Source organism: Beta vulgaris, chromosome 6 (genome assembly GCF_026745355.1).
Source record: "Beta vulgaris subsp. vulgaris cultivar EL10 chromosome 6, EL10.2, whole genome shotgun sequence".
Taxonomy (NCBI): Eukaryota; Viridiplantae; Streptophyta; class Magnoliopsida; order Caryophyllales; family Amaranthaceae; genus Beta; species Beta vulgaris.
This window is the reverse complement of record NC_079207.1, coordinates 3,941,549-3,957,215: the sequence shown is the minus strand read 5'-3', so window position 1 is coordinate 3,957,215 and position 15,667 is coordinate 3,941,549. Positions and strand designations below refer to the sequence as shown.

General features: G+C 35.0%; 3 protein-coding genes across 6 annotated transcripts; 1 reads left to right on the top strand and 2 right to left on the bottom strand.

Annotated features, from left to right (window-relative positions):
* Positions 1–359: 359 nt before the first annotated feature.
* On the bottom strand, positions 360–2,463 carry LOC104895085 (60S ribosomal protein L18a-2). The gene is made up of 4 exons (XM_010681497.4): positions 2,307–2,463; positions 2,079–2,194; positions 1,906–1,969; positions 360–897 (listed from the first exon to the last, which is right to left on the bottom strand). Exons 1-4 carry the CDS (start codon positions 2,319–2,321, stop codon positions 556–558), a joined length of 537 nt encoding a protein of 178 aa, XP_010679799.1. The 5' UTR covers positions 2,322–2,463; the 3' UTR covers positions 360–555.
* Positions 2,464–4,830: 2,367 nt separating this feature from the next.
* Positions 4,831–8,185, top strand: LOC104895084 (hypothetical protein). Of its 4 annotated transcripts, none has more exons than XM_010681495.4 (5): positions 4,831–4,973; positions 5,251–5,369; positions 6,432–6,725; positions 6,872–6,941; positions 7,031–8,185. In XM_010681495.4, exons 1-5 carry the CDS (start codon positions 4,964–4,966, stop codon positions 7,975–7,977), a joined length of 1,440 nt encoding a protein of 479 aa, XP_010679797.1. In that variant the 5' UTR covers positions 4,831–4,963; the 3' UTR covers positions 7,978–8,185. The 4 variants fall into 4 exon arrangements, with proteins under 4 accessions (XP_010679797.1, XP_048493752.1, XP_010679798.1 ...); XM_048637795.2 differs by having other exon boundaries at positions 4,834–4,943; XM_010681496.4 differs by having other exon boundaries at positions 4,836–5,112.
* Positions 8,186–8,794: 609 nt separating this feature from the next.
* On the bottom strand, positions 8,795–12,500 carry LOC104895083 (peroxidase 72). The gene is made up of 4 exons (XM_010681493.4): positions 12,196–12,500; positions 11,481–11,672; positions 11,220–11,385; positions 8,795–9,555 (listed from the first exon to the last, which is right to left on the bottom strand). The coding sequence occupies exons 1-4, from the start codon at positions 12,451–12,453 to the stop codon at positions 9,143–9,145; spliced, it is 1,029 nt and encodes a 342-aa protein (XP_010679795.1). The 5' UTR covers positions 12,454–12,500; the 3' UTR covers positions 8,795–9,142.
* Positions 12,501–15,667: the final 3,167 nt, after the last annotated feature.

Genomic DNA, 15,667 nt, shown 5'->3' with positions numbered 1-15,667 from the left:
AATGCTTCCAGTTTCACAAGTGTTTAGGCGCAAAAAAAAGATGGTCATATATCAACCATTCAACTCTGTAAATCTGTAAGTTATATGTACAGCTCAGCTCAGAATCTGTTAGCTTAGCCAGGATTCTGTTAGAGACTTATTTCTATTAGAAGCTTTTGGTTACTAGCTTGTAAGCTGTATATAAATAGAGATTTCCAGACTTCTCTCTCTAAGCTTTTACTCTCAATATCATTCTTCTTACCTAATACAATTAAATTCAATCTGTGAGGTTGAATTTACAAAATCCAAAATTCCCGCTTTCACAATTCTGGTGTATGTTCAATTGTTCATAAACAATACACAATACTGCCAGTAAGAGCTCGAAAAAAGTGTCTTCATATTCAAGATGATCAAAGGAACATGATAAGAAAGAACTAGTTTTGGATTAACAATATGCATAATCTGTCTATGAGCAAATACATATCATATACCTCAAGATACCTTAACTAGTGAAACTAGAAAATGCAACTCAATTTGTTCTTAGTAAAAAAACGAGCGTTAAACTCAAGTCAACCCTTACATGAACAGGTTAGGCTTTGATGCTTTGTAAGTTGTCTTGAGCTTCCTACTTGGTGGTCTAACCTTCTTGAAAACCAATGGGAACTTAATATCCTTGGCGTGAAACTGTTTGGTGTTCTCCCTCTTACAAAGTTCATCAGGAACAGTAGCCGTCTTAATAATCTGGATGCATGGAGCCCGCACTCTGTGACGAGAAGCCATCTCAGTGTACATTTGCTCCACAGCACCGTTCAATGTGGTGTCACGAAACTCCTTGTACATGTTGTGGTAACCAGTTCTACTCTGGTACCGCAACCATATTCCATAGTTCTTGATCAGAGTAGGGTTCTTCTCATAGATCTGTGGACAGATCAAAAGAGTATGAGCCCATGCATAGAAAGTATATTACATAGTATGTTATAACATCAAATTTATGCCCAAAAAAATAAGCCAAAACAACCATACACTTCTCTCCAACACATAGAAAGCCTAAATGGAAACCCATGTATCCTTTTGCAAACATTAAGTTACGCAAGATATACATACTTTGTGGAGGAAATGATCTCTATCTCTCATCTCTTTCTCTCCCCACTGGAACCATAACGACATCTACACCTTCACTATGAAAGTATACAAAAGAAATTTGTAATTACTTCTAAATAGTTCTCAACTTCAAATTATCCAGCCAAATCAAGAGTTGAATCACCAGTATTGTGTGGAAATCACGAGGTTACAGAAGATAAGCACGCTCGGCAATGGAACTAATACTCTCTCTCATCTCTTTACTTTCTTTCAAATACAATAATGGGGAACTCAAAAATATACTTCCAAACTCCAATACACTCCTATTGTAAGCTTATAACCAGCATTGCTACATCACATACCACATAGTTCTCATATTATCCATCCCTTCATATCTAAAGATTACACATGATTTTTACTAAAACATACCTTTCCTATGATCGTCTCACTCACAACTCACAAACTTGGCGCTCATATCATGAGAAATCCAAGCATGAAACATAATGCATTGCTATGTACTCCCTCCGGTCTTTATTAGTTTACCCGTATTCCTTTCTAGATGTCCCTTATTAGTTTACCCATTTCTTTTGTTTCTATTTTTGAAATAGGATCACTAATTTTCCATCACACATACATTCAACCTTAACATAAATTGTTTCTCCCAAAAGAAACGAGTAAACTAATAAAGACCGGAGGGAGTAGTAAACATGACAATTAATTCCAAACATTTCAAAATCATATAGCTGACTATTATTTTAAACAATGTGAGTAGTTCACAATGTTGACATATGATTAGTTATCAATACATAGTAGGAAGAAACCATCTTAATTATTATAGATAGATACCTCGTTAATGGCAAGAACTTGACCAACACTTTTCTTCACCTTCTTCAACTTCCTCAGAAAATACCTGTTGAAAAACCAAAAATGAAAACGTTTTTTTCATCTCCATTATACCCAGAAATAAACTCAAAAACCAAAAAAAAAAAGGAGAAAATTAGAGATGAGAAAAAAAGTACCAAAATTTGGATTTGGCACGAACATCATTTGTGGCCCAGAGCTTCATGCGATAGATCTTGGGATGCGCATCAGATTCTGTTGGCAAAGCTCTTCCCACCACTTGGTATTGGTGAAACTGTTACACATCCATTTTTCGACAACCCAGAAAATAAATCAAATTAGAAAGAAATTCATTGAAGTTGATAAAAATCCCTTAAATTAAAGAAGATGAGTGATTGATTTCTCACCCTGAATTGACCCATTTCCGACTAATTTTACTTCGCAGTTTTAGGTTTCACAGTATTGTGCAGGTATACTATGGTAGGAGATGAAAGAAGGATGTAGGGTTTAAAAAGATGTAGGTGATGAAATGAGAAATTTACGACTTACTAAGGCCCAACCCAAGTCAAGAAGGACAGAAGGGGCTTGCCTCAATACTCAATAGTTTGATCCGGGTTTAACTTGTATGGGTCTTGTTAGTGTGTGTGGACTCGTCATATATTTGCGCGCTTGATAAACGGGTCAAAGAAATAGATCGGGTGATTGTTGTAAGTCATTTAATAAACGATCAGGTTAGGGTTGAGGTTTGTTAATTTGTTTAATGTATGGGTTGTGTTAGAATTGAGGGATTTCAATTTTCAACCCCTCTGCTGATGAATCCGATACAAATATGATATGAGTATATGACCCGACTTATTTACTAGCTTTGAATACAATAGTAGGGGTTATAATTGATTTTGTATATAAAAAAAATGTTGAATGATTAGCCATATTAAATACCTATGGGCTATGTCATACTCTCTTTTATCATGAATTTATGCGTGCATCAGGGACGGACCTATAAAGAGTATTGGATGACTCGAGCCCCTAAAATAAATAACAAAAAGAAATTTTCTTTTTGCACGTCAAACGACAGAATAAGAACTTAAAGTACTTCTGCGTGTATGTTTTAGCAAGGTAATTAAATATGATCAAGTGATCCGTGCGAGTACTACAATGCTCATGAATACATAATTGGGCACGATTCATTTATTTTCACTCTCATTTCATGTGATCCTTTTTACACCTTTCCTTCTTTCTTTTTTATCCATCATTTTTTCCTTTGTTAATTTTGTTTTCTTTCCATCTTTTTAACATAGTTAAAGACTTAAAAGGCATTTATATTCTAATGTTTAACTCAAAATATTTAACCATAGACTTTCCTATTATATATTTTCAATGATCTCACTGCCTTTGTCAAATAAATGTGAGAATTTTACTATATTAAGCCATCAATGTGGTCAAATATGTGTATTTGGGTTATAAAAGTTTAAGTATCCCTTTAGAAAAAAGAGATATTAAAGTGCTACATATATTTAAAAATTGGATAGAATATGACTAGAATTTAATGAAAGTACTTTTTAATAGCTGACATGAACAATATAAAATTTTAGTTTTGTCAAATCTGAAACTCGGTTCTCATCATCAAATGTGCCATGAAATTATTGTTCAAATTCTTTATTATTCTCATTATGTTCTTTAATTACATGGTTTACTTAGGACACCAAACTTAAAATCATATATCCACCCCTACTTGCATTGTTGCACATAAGAAGTACATGACACATATACCTCTTTGCATTACTAACAATATTATGAACGATGATCTATTATTCCAAAGGGGTTGTGAGTCCAAAACCTATGCCATACATCCGAGTCTATTGTACATCTCTACATATAATATAAATATCATTCTTGAGTAGATTATTGATTGGATTATTATCCATCTTAAATTATATTGTATTATATTTGCTGTTAAATTATTTGGACTAAAACAAGAGATTACATAAACTTTCATTTAAAGTAAACTTCAATAAGTACCAATACTTTTAGATAAGTTTGGGAGATTTTAGGCGATGAAGAAAACATATTTTTAGAACATGTTTAATTTATCTTAGAATAAAGTTCGTATTCACTTCAACAAAAATAAATTATGTTGAGAAAAAAAATAAGTTATGTAAAGTTAGAAAAAGTTCAGCTATGTAAAAACATGTGAACTAAAGAGGGCCTTAGTTGATCAAAAGGTTAAAGGTGGAGGGTCTATTTCTAGATGATGCCACGTTAGTACGTTACCAACCACTGAACCACATATATGTTCAAACAACTACTACGAGAGTTTGGTTAGGCATCGCCTGTTAGATATCGTGCGATATCGAAGACAACTTTTGCTACCCTGTACTCCTCATATTGGTACCAAAAGCTCTTGTATTTGGTTTTTTTTTAAGGTAAGATGAAAAGATAGCAAAAGTTGAATCATATGGGTATCACAATATCACATAAACTAAAGGTGGGCAACATTTATTTGACACGACCCAAATTTAGCGAGCTTTGAACATGATCTTTTGCCAGCGATTTTGGGCCAACCTGTTTTTTTGGCAAAAGAGACGGGCCATGGACATCCCATATTCGGAAATATAGGCTAAACATTTGGGGGTTTCAGTAAACCGCTACCTGGAGTAGCGATTTTCATTAATGAACCGCTACTTGAAGTAGCGGTTTATATCACTCAGCGTCAAGGTTATACTTAAGTAGAAAAAAAAAATTCAGTAAACCGCTACTTCAAGCAAGTAGCGGTTTTACTTGCGTAGAAAAATAATAATCTATAGGACGGTACACAGGAATTTTTTTTTGGCATATTTCTGAAATTAAAACCCACTTTTACATTATTCAAGGAAAAAATTCAAAAAATGGATGGCATTTTCCTCAACAAAACAAATGTTTAGGTATGAGTTATGAGAATATGAGTTATGACTCGTTTCTCCCTTCCTTGTTCCTTCCGTTTAGGAAAAGAAAGTGTTTTGCCCAAAATGAAGACTCATGCTATTACTCACGCCACTGATGACAGAGTACTACAGACACCATTTCCATGTTCTTCAGTACTCCTATTACTCTACTGCCCACCTCCCTCCTCCTCTCATACACACTCACATCTCACACTGCATTTTTGTACTTTGAGCTACATCAAAATTTGAATTTTGAAATTTACATCTTCAGTAACCATTTACAATTTCACAGGCACTTGAAAAACTCAATTGTTTTTCTTTTCTTGAGTTTGTTTTTATAGAAAGATTAACAAGCTTAAAGCTTCAAGAGAATTCTGTAAAAAAATTACCTCTGTCTTATTCTCATCTTTGTTGTCTCTCTTGTAAACAGAAATGGTGTTCACTCGAAGTGGAAGAGGAAAAATTAGAGAAACAGGTGAAATAAACAAAGTCAATCATGTGAAGCGAACATACACTCGAAAGAATCACTCCCCTCATTCTGCTCCCCAGGTGCTATTTTTCTTTCATACTAATTTTTTTCGGTGTTCAAAAATATGTTATATTTTTACTTGAAATGTGGAGTTTTGGGGGGTTTTTGTTTAATGCTAAATTCTTGAAAAAAATGTGATCTTTGATGTTTTTAGCTTGTTGGGTAAGAGGTAAATTTGATTGAAACCCACATAAAGTTTAAGGCTTTCAGTAGTGATATATTAATGGGTGCCCAAAATTTAGCAAAATTTGAAACTTTGGATTAGTAGGTAGCGCGGGTACTTCTTTTAGGTCAACTATTCTTACTCGTACCCGTGCCCGATACGATACATATCGTTTTTGTCATTATCGTTTTTGTCATTCCTAAAATTTCAAAATCTTGTTGTTTTCTGTCCCCGTACCCAAATTCGTTCCCGTTCCCGTTCCTGGTATCCTGCAACCTACTTGGATTATGATGGACCATATGAAATGTGTTGTACTTGAGATAGGCTCTCTAACAGTTTGTTTGATGTGGAGCAATTAGATGGCTAAATGCTAATGCAGTAATGCAACAAACCATTCATTTTGGGAAGATCATACTTCCTTTGTAATACTATAATGTGAGACACTGTGTTTAGAGCTTTATCCTTTTAACATCCATATAATGGATGAATATGGATTAAGGGTCCATTTCATGCAAAATATAAAGTTGAGTTGAAGGTCATGAATATAAAACATTAACATGCAAGATATAGTAGTGCATAAGCCTATTTAGGATCTTCTTATCCATCTTATCCAAGATATGAACTTTTAGATGTCATTCATATATTGTGAGCACTTATGCAGATTACTGGTTAACAATATAAAGTTTCTAGAGGATCTTGGCATGATCGTTTGTTGATTTTTGAAGTCCTTGAGCTAGGGTAATTGTTTTCTTTTTATTAAATTCCAAACCCCCTGGAATTGTTACTTTTCGATTAGGCTATGTGATGGAACGAGCATTGTTGATGTTCTATCCTCTCTCTGCACTTGAGCAATCTATAATCACTTCAACAGACCGCGTCTTGCTGTGCATCCATATAATGGTAAAATCTTATTTTGCAGCTGAAGCGCTCAGGAGATAGGCTCCTCTTTCCTGACTTGCTAAAGCATCATGGTCAGGTAACAATTATGCATTCTCATAAAGGAGGGATAAAAAGGATGGCAAGGAGGGTTATAGATACCAGTATCACTTACAATCAAAAAGTAGAAGAAGAAGAGACTGAAGAGTTGATTTCAGATGAGTGTATTAAAAATGATGGAAGGAACTCAAACTCCATCCAGAAAACTCAGCAGTTACAAGATGAAAACCTTTCTGGTTCAAGGTTTCAAGCTGATATCCAACTTTCTGTAATGAAGGTATATTTTAGATGTTAACGCATTTGAAATTAATGTCTATGCTACTGTTCCTTTACCCTGAACGTAGAGTGACTACACGTTTAGATTTTTGCTGTATAAACCCATTGCTGTATGTCAATACGAAACTTGTCTTACTTATATTTCAGAATCCAGAAGCAGTGGATCTGAACATGCATGGTGCATTTGCTGCAGACCTAGAAGGAACTCTGCATCAGGGTATTTTCTCAAATTTTAAAATTCCTTCCTGTATTGAGAGGATAATCAATATGGAAATATAATGACAGTTTGCCCTCTTTCGTGTTCAGGTGCCAGTGCCACTCATTCTGATGAGGATATGTCACCTAGTGATGGCAATAAGATGCTAAACAATACAAAAAACAACCCAAATGAGGGAGTTGTCAATTGCTATCTGAGGAGTAGCCATCATCATCAATCTGCATCAGAGAAAATAGCACATCTTCCTGTGGCTGGTGTACATGGAAACCTGGAAAGTATTGGTGATGATATGACATTTGGGCAGAGGGCGGACGATGTGGCATCAAATAATGCCCAAGAAGACAGAGTCAGCTGTGGCTCCCTAAGGAACAATAACCTACCAACTAGAAGCTTGAATCTGACTGAGATAGCTGAGCAAATGAATGCTGATGATGAATCTGAAGTAGACTCTCTAGAAGGTGAGAGCAGCATATCTGTTAGGGGGTATAAGGTTAAACCTCAATATGTTGACCCTCTCAGATCTATTCTTTCTAAGCATGGGGATATAGCTGTTAACTGTGACAAACCAGTAGCTATTCGCTCAATTTACTTGGTCTATCTTTGTGAAGTTCTTGAAAAGTTGAAGACAACTAATTTTGTAGCCATCACAAGGAATGAACTTGAAGAAATACTGGCTTCTCTCAGTCATATTGAAGGAGAATGTGTAGAAGTTGGCTGGCTCAAGAACAGGGTCAATCTGATCCATGAAGCAAAGCTGGCTATATCAGTGCTGAGGCCAACTTCTGATGTGAAACAGCGCCTAATTCAGCAAAAGTCAAAAGTTCAGATTATAAAAGATCAGCTGCAAGTTTATGAAAAAGACTATGCTATCAAACGAGCAGAGATTGCTAACCTTGAGGAGATAATTCACGTTTCGAACTTTCAACTTTCTTTAGAGATGGAGCAAGCAACAGATACAGAAAAGATGATCTTGGATTACAGGGCTAAGCTGAGACATGTTTTTGAGTTAGAGTCTTTAGTTGAAAGTTTGATATGAAGTTAAGGGTGAAAGAAAAACCAGATTATGCACTAGTGCATCACTAAACTTTTTATGTTACATTAATTGTCTGCAGTCAAAGCAATGCTGCTGCTGAAGCATATGCTTTTTAAATTTGACTAACATTGCTTTTCTTGTTAGAGAAAGGCCTTCACTCTAGGTCTTCAACTACATGTTAGGACTTAATTCATAGAATTGTTTTGGTACAGCTCTGATGTTGTCCAATTTGCAGGGAATTTCCGTGTCGAACATCACATGATTCAACTGGCAAATGTTTCTTGTTACACTTTTGATTACTTGGTGTGCTTGCTAGCCCCAAGCTTGGGGTCTGCACCATGATACCAAGCTGTTAAATTCGAGCTGTTCAAGACTTTTGCTTCATGCTTGGGTAGTTTTCCTTGAGTACATTTTACATGCATGGTTAAAAGCTTGAATTCAGTCATTGACATAATGGCTGGCAGGCTGGGCTAAGCCAAAGTTAACAAGCTCTAGAGAATAGCTATCTATGATGGTTAATATGATTCAAGCAGGATTTTTAAACATGAAATTACCCTCTTTATTTCACAATGATTTTTTTTGTGAAAGGAGAATGAAGAAGTATTACTCGAGTTGCTGGATTGATATACTAAAAGGAGGTGTCTTTGCCATATTGGCGGTATCCTGCGACATCAGTTCCAAAATCATCTACTCTAATCTATCTCTTTCATACTATGATTATGGTTGAATGCTTTATCTGTCGTAGTATAATGGTTGCTGATTTTCTTTGTATTCTTTTCAGAACGGAGGAAGTATATACAAATTAAACGAGGAAGAGCCATTTTTACACTGGAACAATCTTTTATTGCAAGAGAAGATATAAACACATACACATAGTTGCGTACAAACTGCTATGCTATCTGACTTACAATCTTTAGATATACCAAGGAATATCAACTCTTCACTCAACACAACAATGAACACTTTAAAGTTTAACCCCCAAAATAAGGTGATTCTGTCATACAACACACAGTTATAAATAATCTCTAAGAAGCACGAAAACCAGGACCCTAAGTTTCCCCGTTTCCAAAACGTTTTGTTGAAACTCCAACCGTTTCCATGCTAATAAAGTCCGAAATTGGCTGAAAGCTATTTAACTTGTTTCCTTGCAACATAGTTTATGGCCACATTAGGGATTGACTCTTCTGCAGACTCTTCTGATTTCTCCCCTTGAGCCAGTCAAAGGAGCAATGTTTCCCATCTTAACCATAGACTGAGCAAAATGCTGGAAGAATAGCGCATTGTTCTCAGCATATTGCTTCACTAAGTTCATTGATGCTTGATTTTTGGTAACTAGAATTTGGTCAGAACTGAGTAGGCCTTTGTAAGCCAATAAGTTCTTGTAGTAGCTGTTGTCAAACTTGAAAGGGGTAGCATAGTCTAAGTTAAATAAAGTCTGATCACCACCCGATTGCGGGCAACGGGTACGCAATACAGATGCGTATGCTTGGTTTAGAGTGTTGTCTGGTTGCCCGTTTCCACTCTGGTTGTACAACCTTTGCCTGAAGCTAGTACATCTAGCATCTCCAATTGTGTGACTCCCTGTAAAAGCAACAATATAAGGACCCTTAAGTTAAAACCTCATCCCAAAAATCATCAATTACTCCATCTATTTCCAGTGACGGATCTAGGATTTTTATATATAGGGTGGGTCGAACTTATTGATTAATTTCTTTGAAAAAAACCAAAAACAAATGTCCTTAGAATCGAACTCATGACTTGAGCCTAGTATACTCGTGCTCCAACCACCTGCTCCACCATACCTATTTACATTACTATCTCATACTACCTCTGTTTTTATTTAGTTGCAATATTTTGACTTTCACGCTTGCCAATGTACAATTTCAAATCGTTTTATCTCTAATTGTATGTAAGTAAAAATTATAAAAATTTGATATTATGAAAGCTTACATCGAAACGAATCAAACAAGACCCCACATGACTATATTTTGTTTAACATATAAATCAATAAATGTGGTCAAATAAGAGAACATGAATAGTGCAACTTGTCAAACGTTGCAACTAAAAAAGAACGGAGGTAGTATAAGTTACTTATAGATATTTTGGATCATGGGGTGGGCCGAGGCCCGGGTAGGCCACCCCCTAGATCTGCCCTTGTATTTCACATATGTTATCCATTTGTTTTCTAAACTCAAATTCATCAACTTTAACCATATAATTTTTTATTAAGAAAAAACATTATTATGTGGAATTTTTTTAGATTTATATATATCCTCACATAATCTTTATAATAGTCGTTAAAGATGTGTTTTTGATCCTGTATAAGTAAATGGATATAAGTATTTTGGAATGAAAGGTGTAACCGTATAACTATTGGACATCTAAAAAGTGAAATAAGATGCTAAATTGCTAATCCATATATTCTTTCTCTCATGCTGACCCTACCTCAACTTTTGGTTAACTAAACGACGGGCGTTTTGGTAAATTTTACTTTGTTAAACATAATGTACTAGTTTGGAGATGTTTAGTCTTTTCCAGCTTGTTCAAAACATCTTTTTGTAACTGTATTAGCTTTAATACCTTGTGTAAGCCACAAACTGGTACGCATAATATTTATGAGTATCCTAACTCTATAAAGCTCCTAAAAGGACAAACAAGTCACCATCAGCACCGTTTATACAATAATACAATAACACTACTTTCCTAAAAGGAGGACATTCTTTTCCTTCGCAAGATTGGAATTTGATTTCATATCAATGTACCCTTTTGTTTTTTTTTAGACTAAGTAAACAAATCATTACAAAGACAATTTAGAGAACGGTTCAACAACGAAAGATCAAGTGTGGATTATAAGCTTATAATAGTTTGAAAGAGTATGTAACTATTCCTGTGATTCTAACCACCATGTTAAATTTTTGATTGAGTTGGTCCTTTAACCTAAAGCCACCATGACATAAAGGCTACATGTTCAAAACTCATCCACCCTCTCCTTTTTAAGTTGAATATTTTAGCGCCAGATATAAGGGAGACATGTTGCATCCACACTTCAACGCGTGAAGGGACGTGATACATATTATACTATTCCTGGACTACAACCATCCGCTTAAACTTTTGGTTGAGTTGGTTCTTAAACACACACAGGTGTAATCACCAAAATGCTCCATTCTCTCTTGTTCAACGCCAAATGATTATCTATGTAGCCTTTCTCTACATTAATTAAAGAGCTAAAAATATGATTAACATACCTGAAAGCGCGACAAGATCGACTAAATCAAGCCCCTTAAGCTTAAATTTGGTAAGGATGGTCTGAAAGGTGTTGTTAGGAGCAGGAATGTTGTAGTTAGAGCCACTCAAACTAGCATCTAGAGTATCCCTTCTTCCTAATGGTACCACCCAGCTTGGTCCACCAGTCTGCATACATTTATAAACGATGAATTATAATAATTCTCATGTACATATGTATGGTTAAGATATCAGCACATGACACAGTCATAGGGCATTCTTACAAGAACAGTAGCATCTCTAGCAGTTATGGCTAAGATATCAGCACATGACACAGTCATAGGGCATTCTTTCTCCACAGCTGCTTTGATCTCATCAATGACCTCAAAACCTCGAGCCGAGTTTCGGTTTGGATTTGATCTCTTCTCGCTTACTAAGGTTCCACTGCTGTCTAGCAACACACCACCATCGCAACCCTGCAGTGGTCATCATTGTACACCCAAAAGAATAAGAAACAAGGTAAAAGAATAATCATATGACCAAAATTGTTGTACTTTTTATGTTTGTTTGGTTCAACATAAGGAGCATTGCTTCCATGAAGTAGTAATTTTTAAGGAATAACATTCCCTGGAAGTGTCATTAGTGGCGGATCTTCAAAGATTTGCTACAGGGACAGATTTTTCCACAATAACATATTATGATGTCGTGTAACTCGTTTGTATATGCTAAAGTTTGGACTCTAAACTACAAGGCTTAATTTTTTTTAAAAAAAAAGTCTACGAGGCCAGGCTCAGGCCTGCCCAAATGAAAATCCGCCATTGAGTGTCAAAGATTGTTTGATTGACTTAGTAATAAACAACATTCTCCATATTACTGGTATTTTTTGTCAACCAAACAACTTCGCGCTTATCCACTTTTTAAGAATCCGTACTACATATAATCCTTTATGTATACGTATCAACCAAACAAGTACTTAATATATGTGTTTAAGATCATTACCTTGACGAAACAATCATGGAAATGGAGCCTAAGCAAGGAAGCTGCCATTCTTCGCTCTTTAGCGACAGCCTTGGCAACCACAGACCATACAATTTCTTCAACTTTTGGACAAGAATGGCCGTAGAATTGTGGGTAGAGAGGACCCCCTTGGGATTTCATGGAGAGACATACAGGAGCAACTACTAGGAAACATAACACAATGAGATGGTTAAGAGACTTGGCCATATTTAGAGTTGAGAATGGTGCTTTTGCTAACATTAGTTGAAGCTCTACGTCCTTATAGTAGGAGATTTCTTTTCTTTGAAAAAAAGTGAGAGAAGTTAAAAAAAAGTGGAGTTGGTAATAAGACATCTTATTTATTGCATTAGTTACCATAAAAACGTGCAATGTTATGTCAAAAAGAGGACACCTAGGTCTTAGGTGGGTCAAATAAGACATATCATTAGGTGATGTTTGTCATCTTATGTTTTGTGTTTTGAACTTTTAACGGTATCATTTAGGTGAAGTGTGAGGTAAGGGGAATGATTAATCCATTCCACATGTAAATATAATGAAACTCCTTTATCCCACATGTGAATAGTTGAGAGTTGGCCTCATTATTCCTAGCTTAAGCAATACAAGGAAAGAAAGGGAAGAGAAGGGAAGATCGAGCTTCATTTTTCATTTAAATCTGTCTAATTCGAAAGGAATGATGTTTGTTAAAGAGGGAGGAAAAATGGATCATTTTCTGATCTCCTTCTCCTTCTCCTTCCTTCTTCCAATCTCTTATCCAAATAAGGGAACTTGTTGCCTCGTTTTACCTAATTACCTTCATTCCATTTTCTCTTATCTAAACAAAGAGTAAAACTTTAGCTTAAACATTGTTTCATTTCAATAAAATTTATAATATAGGATAGTGTAATATGAATATATTGATTTTCATAAAAATATTTTAACTAAATTGAAAATTTGCAATGTAAGTACTTTATTTCTTATATAGTATGTTGTTTTTTTTTGGGTGAAAAAGAGGGACCTCTTAAATTCTTTATACTTCTACATGTGTACTTGATATACTAATTGGAACTGCATGCAAATATGCAATTACTCCGCTTAAGGCCTCAAGAAACAACATGGTTGTAAGTTTGTAACTGCTATATGCATCATGTATGATGTTATATATATGTGATAAGTTTGCTAAATTGTACATCGTTATATAGACAATTAGGCAATGCTTTAACTTTTGATGATATATTGTGTATAAGTTATATCTTGTAAATTATAATAAATAGAAGTTAGTTAGTTATAACTAACTATAAATACTCTCTTCTCTCTCTCTATTCCTGGATTGTAAAACACATATTGTAAGAGTTTCATTCTCTCTCTATGAATAAGATTTCTCTTCCTTCTCTCTAAACTAACAGCAACATTGCTTAGCTGATTAGTTTCTTCATGGTATCAGAGCAAGATCTCTGTCAAGAGATCAGTTTCAAATGAAATTAAGTTCATCATTTTATATGAACTAAAATCTTCGAATTTTCTTGTGAATCTTGAAATAATTCTTGAAGATTTTATAATCAATTCTTTGATTAGTGAATATGGCGATTTCTACTACAGAATCTGGCGAGAATTTAAATTCTAAGAATTCAGAAATTGGAGGTAATATTGATCCTTTGTTTATCTCAAACTCTGATAATCCAACCTCAGCGTTAGTTGCGGTTCAATTTTCTGGTGTGAATTTTATGCGATGGAGCAAGAATGTAAGAAGAGCATTAATTGCTAAAAATAAAGAAGGTTTTATCAATGGAGATTTGGTAATGCCTAATGAAAATGAAACGAACTATCAGCAATGGAAGCGTGCTGATTACATGGGAGAGCGGATATTAAGCTCAATGACTGCAGATGTGGCTGATGATTTTGGTTTTGTAGAAACCTCTGCAGAATTATGGAATGAGTTACATGAAAGATTTGGACAATCTAATGGTCCATTGATCTTTCAATTGAAGAAAGAAATTGATTCTCTCAAACAAGAAAATATGACAATCATTGCATACTATGGAAAAATTAAAAGATTGTGGGATGAGTTACAGAGTTTGAAAAGACTTCCAGTATGTACTTGTGGTGCTATGAACAAATGTTCTTGTTCATTTCTGAAGAAGTTGAGTGATCTGGAAGCAGAAGATAAGATGATTCAATTTTTGCTTGGATTGAATAGTGGTTTTGAAACAACAATTTCTAATATCCTGTCTATGGATCCTATGCCTTCTTTAAACAAAGCATTTTCTATTGTGCAACAAATAGATAAACAGAAAGAGATAACTGGAGTTTCTGAACACCTAGCTGAAAGTAGTGCCATGGCAGCACAACGAATGTTTAGAGGAGTTCAACAAGGCACTTTTCAGAAGTATACTGGAACTGGAAGGAAATATTGGAAGAGAGAAAAGTTAGATAAAAGATGTGATCACTGTAAAGGCAAGGGACACACTATAGACCAATGTTTTAAAATTATTGGCTATCCTGAATGGTATAATGCCATTAAATCTTCCAAACCTGGTTCAAGAATTGCAGCAAATGTTCATATTACAAATACTGGACAAGGTGATTCTCCTCTGGATGATAATGAGGCTGCTGTTAATTCTTTGAATTCAGATATGCTATCAGCCTTATGTCAAGAAGTCTTGAAATCAATGAAGGAGAAGCAATCTACAGAACAATCTGGAGCTTTTGCTAGCTTTTCAGGTAAAACTCCTAATGTTCTATCTTGCTCTGTGTTTAAAAAGAATGATAGACACAGTTGGATAATTGATTCTGGTGCATGTGATCATATGGTGTTTGATGAGTCTTTGTTATTCAATAAAACAAGACTCTTAAAACCTATTAAAGTGGGCTTACCTGATGGAACCTATAGAATGGTAGAATTGGTTGGAAATGTGATGTTAAACAAAAAGATAACATTGACTGGATTTTTAGTGGTGCAAGGATTTGAGCATAATCTTCTGTCAATTGGAAAGTTAATTGACCATACTAGTGTTAGAGTATTTTTCACTAAGGATACATGTTATTTTCAGGACCATTCTAGTAATGGTGTGATTGGAACTGGTTATAAACAACATGGATTGTATTACTTTGATGTTGAAGGATTGGCTGACACTCAGAAGATTTGGAAGAATCATGATGCTGTAAGTTCTACTTGTAATACAGTAGATAATCTTGATGTTGGTATTTCTTTACCTAGTAAGAGTTCTACTAGTATAATGAATAAAGGCAGAGATAATGTGTCTTTAGAAGTTCTTCATGCAAGATTAGGACATGCTTCATTGTCCAAAATGAAACACATAGCAGCTTGTAAGTGTGAAGGTCTAACTGAATACAATTGTACAGTTTGTTTGCCTGCAAAGTTTCACAAACTTCCTTTTCCTATTAGTACAAGTAGAGCTTCTGAAATTTTTGAATTGATCCATGTTGATTTATGGGGGCCATATAGAGTAGTAGCTTT